Below are 13,870 nucleotides of genomic sequence, written 5' to 3' on the forward strand. Positions count from 1 at the left end.
ATGGGTGGAAATGAAATGTTATTTTATTGATAAAAGCGTATAGATTTCCTTTTCTTAGGGTGAGTTCTAGGGATGTAAATAGATAAAAATAATATTTTAATGAAAAAAGTACAAAGATTTCCTTTTCTTTGTTTTTAGGAAACCAACCAAACATAAGTATTTTATTTCTTATTTATTCTCATTTTCTTCGTGTCTGCTCTGTCTTTGCAAAAAGATAAGGATGCACTGGTGCGTACTTGGGACCATCTACTCATTAAATTTGACAGAAATCAATGTTACGAAACGCTGGTGGTAGCCAATACTGAGCTCTTTTTATTTAGAATATTATTTCCGAGGGACAGGGGGGAAAAAGGCATAATATACATATAACTAGGAGATCCTTTAAAAGCAAGGCTACAAACTGTAGCATCCTCTTTTTTTTTTATAATCTTTTGTAAATGAAAAATATCTTCTAATTTTCCCAACCTTTCTAAAATTAGTCTAAAATACTTGATTAATCTTAGAGAAAACTGACTATTTGAGTTTATTCTAGAAAAAATAACAATGTTTCTTTCTTCTCAAATTAAAGGCTAAATTGCAATTAAATACCTTACTATTTCACCACCTTGGACACTTACATAAATTCCCTAAATTGTGAAAAGGTAAACAATAGGGCCTTTGAGTGCCATTCAGCCCGAATTAAAATAAAACTTCAGACACATGCTTAGACGTATAGAATTGGGCCTAAAGTAGGCTCAGGCCCACTGGACTCACTCAAACCTGGGTCTTGGATAATAATTAAAGTCTAGGAGCACTGATTTCTTCATCAACAATGGAGGAGGAAAGCGAGGTGGGAAGAGAGAGCGATCTGAAGGCGGCAGGGGCGGAGCTGCTTCCAGATGGACGGCGAGGATTGCATCTCAAGGGATGGAAGATCGAAATCCCTCCATCGATCCATTCTCACCTCTCTCGCCATCCAAGAGTGAGCTCGTTTCCTCAAAACCCTAGCCCCACCCCCCCCCCCCCCCAAAAAAAAAAAAAAAAAAAAAAATTTCTTTTTTACCCCATCTGTTGTATTTCATGTCATGAATCATGAAATCTTGGTGAAATTAACGTAATGAAATGGCATTGTCCTAGTGTACCCTTTCATAGGTTTTTAGGAACTGTAAAGGGAAAGAGAAATTTTAGAAGGGGAGGAACATTTCTTACTTTGCTTTATAACCATAATTGGAATTGCTGTTATTGTCGATGTCTAGGCATTTCCCCCACCTAAATGAGGTGGGGTTTAGGTATCAGCTCCAGAAATTTCGATGGAAATGCTGGCAAAATTTCATGGACTTGAGACATATAATAACTTTCTTCTAGTTGAAGAAAATATGGGCAGGAGTTCCTTTTGATTTTCGTCCTAATGGAAGTCATGCGCTTAATTCTCATTCGAATACTAAAAATCCGTTCGGTCTTGTGACTCCAAAATACTTTGCGACGTGGTATGACACGGGCATTATTCTATACTGCTTGTCCATATTTGGATTAGGGACTAATTTTATCCTGGTATTAATTTAACTCACTGTACTCCTAGGATATTACAGTCCAACAGACTATAATGAGTTAAATTTTTAATACTTTATTTGGTTCAGTTTGTCATTAACACCTCTAACACCTATTTCATTTTTGGGAACTTATCAGTATAAGGTGGTATAGGATTATGACATAACAATAGATGTCCACAATGCCCCTCTACATGCATATCTCAGTTCTCAAGGAAAATTTAAAATATTTTGTAATAATAACATGTATGAGCAATAAAGAAAAAACTAGTTGTGTTAAATGTTATTAAGCTAATTTTGAACACCCCATATTTCTTTGAATCATTGATTTTTCCCCAAATGGTGGTAATGGAATGTCTATTGAACTTAATTCTATATGTACAAAATATATCTGAGCACATAATTTGTTTGAGAATATGTTGAATGAGATATTTTTATCATAGACTACATTCATGCAACAAAGGAAAATACCTAACACTCATGATTCATATGATAATTCTACATTAGATAAAATCTCATATATTTCTATGTTTAGATTTCATTAAAGTTATAAGAGCTATCATTCCTGGAGTTGAGTTATCTATTCTCAATTGCGGTTAATGTTTTTCGGTGGACGTCCTCCTTTTACAATACAATCCGGAAGGTGAGAAATGAACAACATCGCTGACAAATCCCGGAAGTGAAAGCCTAACATAAGCGGGTAAAAGAAACAATAAGGTAATATTTAGGAAAATTAAGGGCAAATGAGTCTATTCTGTGCTTATTCCAAGCAGGAAATAGTATCTGGACTATAATAACATCCCTTCCCCCTCCTTTATTTAGTCCAAAATCTCTGGACTATTTCATTTTAAAGGACTAGTTAGGCCGGCCTAATCCCTCCTAAAATTTTGAACCAAACACCCCATTATTTTATTTTAAAGGGTAAAGGCTTATTGCATCAAAATAATACCCAATCCAAACATGTCCTTTTGGAATTATATGGTATTAAATGAGCAAACTAGCATATTTATATACTAAAATTAGACTATGTTATATGTGAAATTTGTTTATATTTGTAATATGTATGTTGGAAAGCGGTAGATAGCATAGTCTCCATCATAGATACCCGTTCCTTTTGTTGTTTTAAAAGCCGAAGAAATTTCTAACTTTGTTTTGCACACAAATGGAATCATTGTTATTGCCATTGACTAAGTATTTTCGATATGTAAATGAATATATGAGGTTAGATTGCGCTATTAGCTTGAGAAGGTTCAATGGAATGTTAGCAATATTTTTTGACTGTCCTTTAAGTTGCTGTATAGAATCTAGATGATGAAAATATGGATAAGGGAGGGGCTTTATATGAAGTATAGTTATAGGAGTTTAGAAGTTGTTTTTCACCTTTTATTGTGTTATAAACTAAAGGCCATGTCTTTTGTTCATTATGTAACAAAGAGGAGTTATCTATTAGCCAGCATATATTTATAACCAATGTTTTACAATGCCTCTACCTAGCCCGCTTAGACATACGCCTGGGCCTACGCTGCACCTGACCACCTACATAATATCTAACGCCTAAGCGGTACCTAGGGTTCCCATCTAGATTTTGGGAGCATTTAGGGGAGTGTGGTTTGCCTACATGGACTGCACCCTTTAGGCAATGATCGTGATTTCCTCCATTGCAACCTCCATATCTTCCAACCTCCTCCAACTATGAACACCTCAATCTTTCTTGATCTTGAGCAAAGCCTCGACCATCATCATTTAAGAAATCAATCTAGGTGTCATACTAGCGCCTAAGCTTTCCATAACATTCGCATTGACTATCAGACATTATAATTAAAAACTAACAAAATAGGAAAATGCCTAGGTCCCAGCTAGGCTACCGCCTAAGCGCTTGGGCTCTAGGCGTCGAGTCCAATGCCTAGGTCACCTAGCGCTTTCTGTAACATTGTTTATAATCAACAAGTCCTAACATGGTTATGTTTTGATCTTAATAAGATTATGACCACATTTGTCCATTGAATTTTAATAAAATCTTATGCAAAATATTTAGAACGTATTAAGGCTAAGAGATTTTATCTTTTTTCACCAAAATCATCTAGGTCATCTTCTAGTCGAAGCCTCTTCTTTCTTTTTTGATCGTTCTCTTGAAAGCAACAACTAATGATGATGGTTGTGAGAGAGCAACTTGATTATAGATCATTAGGATGAGAGTTAGGTTTAATTAATGGGTATTTTGTTTTAACTGAATGAGCATTATCAAAGTCTATTTAAAAATTAAATAGAAACCAATTCTATTTAACAACATGAGCCTCTATTTAGAATAGATATCATGATAATAAAAAGTATAGTTTATTTAAACCAACAAAAGGAGTATAATAATTAAATTGTGAATGAACTATAATAATCACGTGTCAAAAATTTCAAGTGGGGAAGAATATTAAGCTAAGTCTCAATAATAAATTTAATGCATATGGGTATTGCAAAAAAGATTTGAGTGAGGGCATTTGTCTACACTAAGGTGAATATGGCTCTGTCACTTGATGATGTGGTTTATCGAATCAGATCGGGATAGTTAAAATAAAGGACAACGTTTGAGGTTTTATGTGACTGTAAATTGCTATGAAATTGAAGGGAAAATTCTACGGGAAACCTTAAGAATCATAATGCTTTACGGATCAAAATGTTGGTTTATGCAAAAAATGTGTGTAATAGAAGCAAGAATGTGATAAGGTCAACTTTAAGATAAAAATAAGAAAGGAGTGCATTTATAAGAGGTCAGAGGTTGCTTCTATTGAAGTTAAAATGAGAAAATCAATTGAGATGCAATTTGAGCCGCTGAATGCAACATTTGGGAGAAGACAAGAAGTGATAAGTTAATAGTTAATAGAGTAAAGAGAACTGTAGGTGTGAGTCCAAGCAAACTTGGGTGGAAGCAAATTAAGAAGAATATGATTAAGGATATGACTCTTAACAAAATTGAATTAAAGAACAATATTCTGTAGTTGTCTCAAAAAATTTAGGATATAGACTCTATTGTTGTTATTGTACTTAGAAACAACCATAGATAAGCACTAGTAAACAATGCATTCATTCAATGGCAGGTCATATTCACCATAGTGTGGAAACTCAATTCATTTCTCTAATATGCTCCTCATATGTATTAAATTTATTATTTAGGTCTAGATTAATATTTATCCCCACTTGATATTTTAGACACATGAATATTATAGTTAATTTACAATTTAATTTCATTATACGTCTTTATAGGTTTTAAATGAAATATACTTTTTATTATTATGACATGTATTTTAAATAGAGGTTCATATTGTTAAATAGAATTTATTTCTAGTTAGTTGCAATTAGACTTTGCTATGGTCCATTTAGTTAAATCCAAATACCTTTTATTTAACCTAACTCTCATCCTAATTATCTCTAATCAGATCTTTCTCTCACACTCTCATCATCATGGGTAATTGGTTTCAAGAGAAAGGTTAAAAGAGAAAAGCAAAAAAGAGGCCGTGACTAGGATAGGACCAGGATGAGTTTGGTGAAAAAAAGGGAAAGTCTTTTAGACATTATATTTCACATGAGATTGCGTTAAAACTTCTTCTTAAATAAGATCAAAAAACTTGTGACACAATGAGGAAAGATTTGAATAATGAATAAAACATAGCCAATATCTTATTGAGATCAAAACATAGTCATGTTTAGGATGGGCTGATTATAGATATATAACGGGTAATAGAGAACTCATTATTGTATAATGAACAAAAGATGGGCTCTTGAAGTCACCAAGATCGATAAAGGTTATTATACTTCACACGGACTCGATGCTGAGTGAATGGACCTCAAATCAGTACTAGGATTTCAAAATAAGAAAACTCATCGCGGACAATCGTAAATGTCTTATCTTTTGATGTTGAAATATATAAATAAAGTTATTTGTTGATTTATAAATAGTATGTATTATTTATTTATATTATTGCCCCCACTATCCCTTGGCCTAGCTCTGCCACTGCATTCATCAGAATGTGTATATTCATAGTGCTAAGTGATGAACATTTAGTTCCTAGGTATTCTGGGTAGCGAATATAGTGGCCTCTTAAGCATTTTGATTTAAGTTAACTGAAAGAGATAGGTAATAATTTCTAGGAATTTAGTATTCTCCATTAGGATATATTTGTATTAGACTCATTAGATCTATTCGAAACTTGCCGAAGTCACACCTCAGTCTTTGTCAGCTGACAAAATGACATATTGATGCAAAAGAAATTGAGGATATTTATGCCCTCAGAATTATAATGGTCTATCTGGTTATCAGTATTTAGGAATATAGGACTTCAGCTGCTAGATTCAAAGGAATAGCGTTCACTCATTCCCCTGAATGGTGGATTCCACTTAGGGGTTTCTGAAATTCAAAAAAAAAAATGTTAGTAGATTAAATTTACTTGTAAAATAGTGTTTTTCCAATTACATGACATCTTAAATAGTGTTTGTGTTAATTACGTGTCTTAAATAGCACAAACTAAGATATAAACACATCTACCTAATATTTGGCTTAAATTTTAATATAGGTCGGTAGATCAACTATGCGTATCAAACATCGTGAACTGTATCCACAATTCAGTAATTTGCAACTTTATGAATCCACGTATAAAGTGGCTTGCCAAAGTGAGCCCTAGGAGAAAACGAAAATCCCCTGAAAAGGCTGGGATTTCAATGGGAGCGTAATTTTGTTTTATAAACTAATGTTTGAAAGAATTAATATCATTATATCAACAACTTTTATACATGAGTTTTATTTTGTAAAATAGAATGGATTACTGGCGGAAGGTTCATAACTCTTGAATCTTGGTATATGAATTGCCACATTCTCATTCGAAGGAGATCAACGTAATTGGCAAATTCTAACCCGATGCCTTATTCTCCTACTTTCTAAAGTCTTCCAGTGTCACCGAAGTAATAGCAATGTGCGAAAGAAATTCATGTATATAATGTATCTACCTTACCTCATGAGCTTGTAAGGTTCATTTATGTACTTGTACTTGATATAGGCATGGTGAAACTAAATCGAAGTTTATGACCAACAGCTCAAGCCCTAATACTTTTTATCACTGGAAATCAAGAGGACATCAAATTGTAATCTCCTAAACATCATTTATGCGGCTGGCTAGAAGTTAGGGCAATCTTACTTATTTAAATATTCTTTATAACTCTCATAATCTCAACAGTTGGATGTTAGTCTCTTGCAAATCCTTCCATATAAGGTTCTTGATATCGAGATTGCCAACGACTAAGGTCATATTATGTTATTACTTACTGAGGATGTTTCTAGTTCAATTTTCTCATGTCTCAGTTTACTTTTTCGAGTCCATATTTCACTCTTACCACTTTCTCATTCATGTTTCTAATGTGATCACATAGCCAAAAAGCACATTTTGTTATAATATTGCTCTTTGTTTATTTTAATATAAGTAGCTGCAAGACTTTGATACTTCTAATTGGAACCCTTAGGCGTCAAGAACCTTTCTAAGTGAACCTTTCTAAGTGCTTGGATGCTACTTTAGGAGTTAATTTCATTTTAGGTTTAGCAAGTGCAGTTTCAAGCACCGTAGATTACATGACCAGATTCAAGTATTCATTTAATTAAACTGAAAAGAATTCATATAGCCGATCCCAAAAATTTGGAATGTGAGCTTTGTCATATTCAAGTTTGAAGTTTTTCCTTGGTTAGTGTTAACTGTTTTATGATTATGTAGTTTCACTGTTTCATAGATAACGATCCAGAGATTGTATATGACCAGGATCCTAGCTTATAACGTGTGACCTACATATTTATATTTCTACCAGTATGCTAATTAAACTGCTTGTCATTTGCCAGGTGGGAAGAAAAGCTCGGAACATCACACTTACCTGAGATGGTTTTTGGAGAGAGCTCTCTATGTCTTTCACATGTGGATAGCGGTGTTAAACTGCATTACAATGCCTTTGATGCTCTAAAGGGATGGAAGCAGGAGGCATTGCCACCCGTTGAAGTCCCTGCAGCAGCAAAATGGAAATTTAGAAGGTAGTTTTACATATTTTATCTTCAGTCACAACCTGCATAAGTAATGTTTAGATTCTAATGTGTTTTAGTGGAACTTGAAAGTGGAAACTATCACCTGCCTGAGCTATTCTTCTATTTCTGTGATAAAAAGACTAGCAACATGCCACTGCAGTAACCCACTGGCTCAAATAAATGAGAATTAGGTCAGGAAATATTAAAATATAATTTGGTGATACATCATAATAGAGGTGTTGACAGGCTTGATCGATAACTGAATATAAATTTACTTACTTTTCTCAATGGGATTGGATATTCAAGTGGATTTTATAAGTTTATATTGGATCCTGAAGTTGATGTCGTAGGTCCTACAAACTCAATCCTTGTCGCCCCTAAATACATAACGATAAAGAAAGTCTGAAATAAAACTTTTATGTGCCTCTACATTTGCAATAAATGGATCTAGCCAAGTAAGCAAGGTATCCAATTGTGAAGCATATTTAGATCTGAGCTGCCCAAATATGCGGGCAACATGAACTGTCCAACCGCCTTTCTTTTTGAATTTTGTTGTTATCACTCCCCAGTATCCAAGAATAATTCGGACGCTAAGGTCTCGACGAAAGTGTGCAGTGTCCAATCTTCAGAGCAATAATTCAATATTCAATCCTATTTCATAATTTCTACTAAAAAGACCAGTATTCAGTCCAGTACTCCAGATCTTGTATGGCTCAAAGTCATTGTTATTTGAGATTCTATAATATAATCTGAGTAGTACATAGTACACACATCCATAACTCAAGTACATCTCAAAATTGCTAACTATCATACTGATATGTTCGTACATAAATAAATTCATATTCATTGTAAATAAAAGTAAAGCCTTTTACCCTATCTTCTTAGTTGCCCAAATTTCCCTTCAGAAATCAATTGTATGATCTTTATGTGGTTCTACTCTGAGAAAAGATATCAGCAATGGAATGAGTACGACGACACAGTAAGCCATCCACTTCTTAAATTCTAGGTTCGCAGAAATTATTATCGTATAATCCGTAAAAATAATTCAATATGTAAAATTCAAATATAATACAATTCAGATGATAATTTATTTCGGGATATTATTAATATCAGTATTAACTATTGCAGTTAATAACCAAAATATTCTAGTTGGAGGCTGAAAATAAGATCCGGTAAACATCATCATAAATTTATATATTTTCTCAAGTACATCCATAACTCAAGTACATCTCAAAATTGCTAACTATTATACTGATATGTTTGTACATTAATAAATTCATATTCATTGTAAATATAAGTAAAGCCTTTTACCCTATCATCTTAGTTGCCCAAATTTCCCTTCAGAAATCAATTGTATGATCTTTATGTGGTTTTACTCTGAGAAAAGATATAAGGAATGGAATGAGTACGACGACTCAGTAAGCTATCCACTTCTTAAATTCTAGGTTCGTAGAAATTATTATCATAAAATCCGTAAAAAAATTCAATATGCAAAATTCAAATATAATACAATTCAGATGATAATTTCTTTCGGGAATTATTAATATAATATCAGTATTAACTATTGCAGTTAATAACCAAAATATTCTAGTTGGAGGCCGGAAATCAGATCCGGTAAACATCAACATAAATTTAATTTAACTTTTGTGGTCTATAAAAAATATAATTTAGGAAGGCCAAAATCTGACTTAGTTAAATCAAACAAATCAAATGCAATTTTTCCAGAAAATTATCAAATAGTCCAAGTAATTTCTATATCAAATTTCATAGTTGACAATTTTCACAATTATTCTTATATTACCTTCTCAGCCAAGGGTCCAGAAATTCTTGATGGTGTCAAATGGTCCAAAAACAGTACAATAATGTTAGTACTATCAGTATCATGTAAATTCCTTTAATTTAGATGAAAGCATATAAAATATTCTAAGATAGTTTCTCATTCTTTTAGAAAGAAATTCCAATAATGTTAGTACTACCATAATCTTTACAAGAAAACTTTCTATTACGTGGCTGTTCTTTATGAAACATTAGATGCATCATGCATGTATACAATGGTACATTAAAATTATCAATTAGAAACTGGTAAATAACAATAATCATCTCATAATTCGTGGTACATAATATAAATGTGTCCATAAGTATTTTCATAGAAAAATACCAATGACAATAGGGAGAACAATTAATTATCTGAGGTATTCTTATTAAGTACCATAAGAATTATTTCATGCAATACTATTTAGATAATTGTACTAAAAATAGTTAATTAATCCTTGTTGCTCTAATATCGTATAAAAACAATGTAAACTCATTCTCTAGTCTTCTTGAATCAGTCCAATACTCATAATCAATCTTATGACTTAACATAACTATGTATGCCACTAATGCGCATGAAATTACTCTAAAATTCAAGAAGGGATAAAGATTACTTACTTGAACTACGAAATCCCTATCGTGTTCCTCTATGAATTGCCATGAGAACCCAACATTATAGGCTTTGTATCTTGTATGCACAACCACTCAACTGAGGAAATATGTCATCAAAGACTGTCTTGTACATAACCAATTTCATATGTAATCCCACCGCACATAATCACCCCTCTAGAATTCTTCACCATTCAATTTAATTGGAAACATATGTTAGGAAACAAATTGGAAAACATTCATCAATCCTCTTTATCTTCTCTTTTTAAAACCACTGGCTATACTTCTATTTATATCTCATAAATTTCTTAGCGAAACTGATTAAGCTCAGTCGGTTGTCAACAGTTCAAAATCCAACATAGATGTTTTGTGAAGACACCTGTTTTCATTTTTGCTTGCTTACCGGTCTGCTAAGGTCTTTAGTTGCTTGGTAAGAAGATACGTGGCAACTTATCTTCTTGATGCAATGATGCTACAAGCCAAGGTAGTGTTGCAAGTTAACCAGTTATTTTATTAGTTATCATAGTCACAATTTTCAGTTGGACCCCTCATGTAAGCTCACGTTAGAAGCTAATCCAGATTCATTTGTTTCTCTTATTACTGTTATCGTCATTATCATTATCTTACATTACATTCATTTACATAGCAGTCTAGTCAATAGTACAGTATAATAATATAGTTTTTATTACGTACATTTTTTCCAAGTTAGTATACTTGTTCTACACCGCCAATTGTTATACAATCTTCTTTACATTTACCATTTGCTACGTAAGATATTATGTATCTCATCTTGATCCAATAAAAATATCAAATGAACTAACTCTTTAAGAGAAAAACTCTCACTTCTAATGAAAATCTTAACTCGTGATTAATAAGGATATTACAGGTGTTGCCGTTGTTACTTGGCTTACTACTAAGTACGTGCAACACTTTTACAACACCTTGCTAAATCTCAGACATTTTGTGCCTCATCTTCGATGCGCCTAGCGAAAGTACTTTGTATTGCTTCATCGTAGATAGTGGGATTGAACCGAATCACAATTACTTAGTAAAACAATAAATATATATATCTGGTACTAGCCAATACATCCCGCATGACATGGGGGAAGCATTGAAGTCAAAGATCTAGTTAAACAAGTAAAAAACATAGTTCTTTGAAAATAGTTTCATCTTGCGAGTGTAAAAAGGAAAATCTGACATCTTTTTATTTACAGCAATACAGCTACAAATGGTGAAAGAATAATAGTGTACTCAATGATTTTGATAAAAGATGTCATTGTTTATAAAAAGTTCAAATCAGAAAGCATAGGGAATATAATTTGTTATGAACATAGAATTCAAAGATCTATCTCAACAAATTGAAACATAATTCTCTAAAAATAATTTCATCTCATTGATCTTGAGTGTAGACAGGGAATATACCATCTTTTTATTAGCATTACAAATTGGCCCAAGAATAATAGTATGCATCGGTTTTGATAAAAGATAACATTGTTTATAACAAAGCTTAAGTCAGAAAGCATAGGTATATAATTTTATGAACATACACCCCTTACTCACATGTACATTTTCAAATCTGGAACAACTTCAACTTAGTAATGGTAGTACTTTGTTGTACCCTAAAAATCATGAGTCGATCAGTCAGGTCAGGTCATATGCCTGAAAACCTGGTCCAAGCATAGTTGTAGCCCGACTAGACTAGCCGGCTTTTCCAACAGTCCTAATCCAAGTCTGAAGGCGTCTTCAGGTCGGGCACCACCAGAACACATTCGTCAGGAGATGAGGGGATGTCCAACTACCTCGTTAGCGGCACCCGTGTTTAATGAATGATCAGACATAATGTCTCCACCTAGTCGCCATCGTATTTAATGTGGGTGAGATGTAATAATGACTCGGATGCCCACACTCCGTCATCCTGTCGCTGTCACATGAAATGCGATGTGGATGACTAGCGATCTCGCCCAACTGGCTGTTGATATGTAAAGCATAAACCAAATGTCGCTTCCACTGGTTGAATAAGATTACCAATTCACCATCAATCTCTTCTATATACATAAGTTACTTTCATCAATCTCAGGTCTGAATTTTGTAAACCCAAAAACTTAGTTTTATACTTTTCTTCCCACCGATTCCACCTGTCACTGACTTGAGCTTCGGAAGGCACGTCAGAGAAAATCTCCTCCAGGACCTCTAATATTTGTTGCTAGTGTAGGGATTTGCACTTCCCAACTTTGGTCGGTCAATAGAGTAAAATAAGGACCTCTAATCTCTCATTAATCCCCACTTGATTCTTAGATCAATTTTTCGACATAAATAGTTTGGCGCCTACCGTAGCGTCACTATTTCTTCTCTTGAGCAAATAGCTAATTCTAACCACTTTCAGATCCCTAACATGTGTATTGGAGAACCTTCCGGCGTCAATTATGTCACTCAAGTCTAGCTAGATAAATCCTCGTAGAGGTTAGTGTAACCACTCCAACATCAGTTTGCCTTATTTGCAAATGAACTTCTCGGTCGTCTCCATCTACAACATTTTCAGCCATCTGCTACTCCAACAATAGGAGAGCAGCCTCAACGGCAAAAGGACAAAGAGTGAGTCAGGGAGATCACTCCTCAACCCTAGCGACATCAAGCCCGTTTCATCGCCTATACCTAGTAGGCTCCTCAACACTAAGAGACAGCATGCGAGAGCTCAAGTCATGATCCTAGTCATGATCATGACCCGTGGGTAGCATTGCTAGAGACGAGACACACTTATGCAACCCAAACTCCGACAACCATGGCTAACTAGACTTCTGGTTACAACCGGACTTTTAGCATGGTGTCCGACGTCATTGGAGGGAACACTCCTTTCTTATGACATCATGAACACCCCTTGCCCTAAAGTTCAAAATATCGCATATTGAGAAGTATAATGGTGAAGGCGATCCGACTGGGCATGCACAAAACTCTTTTGATTTGATGTGTATGTGACATGTGACTGATCTTATCAGATATAGGGTTTTCTCTATCACCCTCGGGCCTTGGCGGTAGCGCCAAAATGTGGTGAAACTCTCTAGGGAGGAAGTCCATCCACAGTTATGAACAACTCTCCCAGTAGTTTGTCCATTATTTCTTAGCGGACACAAAAGAAGACACCCTCCTCCCTTCTGTTGCAAATCAGACAGAAATTGGGTGAGACTCTTTGAGAATATTTTGAGAGATTCCAAGCCAAGCAGCTAGTAGTGGATGACCCTGACAACATAGTAGCTATGGCAAGAATAATCGTGGGGCTAGAAGACGAGAACTTGTCAAACTCACTTATAATGAATCCCGTGACCGATGTTGACTAGCTCATGACTAGAGCCCAGTCACATATGGATGCAGAAGGTAGTCGCATTCACAAAAAACTGGCCTAAGCGGCAGCTTCCGGAAGCAAAAAGACCGACACTAATCGATCCGAGTCAAACTCTAGATCCGGACGATCTGACAGAGAGGATGATGGATGAAACAAAGGAAGAGATGAGCAGAGAGATGCAATGAGTGGACTCACTTTCGCTCCTCTTAATGCCCCCTCACAAGTGTTGCACCAAATCCGACGGGAAGGACATCTTACTAAGACTACTCCTTGCATGACCTCGGATGCCCATAAGAGGGATGCCGAACAGTACTGTTGCTACTACAAAGACCATGACCATGACACAAATTACTACCGACTCCTACAAAGAAACATTGAAGATTTTATTAGAAAGGGTTGCTCATAAAGTTCACCGAAGGTCGTAGCAAGGAAGGGCCGAGCCTAGACAAATCGGAAAGGAGATCACAGTCACCCTGACTAAATCAGGAAAGAGGGCAACCTAAGGAGGGCGGTGACAAAGTCACAATCAACATCGTTAGTGGC

At 34.8% G+C, this 13,870-nt stretch overlaps 1 protein-coding gene across 1 annotated transcript in view; it reads left to right on the plus strand.

Annotated features, from left to right (window-relative positions):
* Positions 796 to 13,870, plus strand: part of LOC109828278 (TIP41-like protein) — a 36,227-nt gene continuing 23,152 nt past the window's right edge. Inside the window, 3 exon segments of the mRNA XM_020395306.1 lie at positions 796 to 919; positions 921 to 961; positions 7,393 to 7,578. Of these exon segments, the coding sequence (XP_020250895.1) occupies positions 812 to 919; positions 921 to 961; positions 7,393 to 7,578 (335 nt within the window). The 5' untranslated portion in view covers positions 796 to 811.

Source organism: Asparagus officinalis, chromosome 1 (assembly GCF_001876935.1).
Source record: "Asparagus officinalis chromosome 1, Aspof.V1, whole genome shotgun sequence".
NCBI lineage: Eukaryota > Viridiplantae > Streptophyta > Magnoliopsida > Asparagales > Asparagaceae > Asparagus > Asparagus officinalis.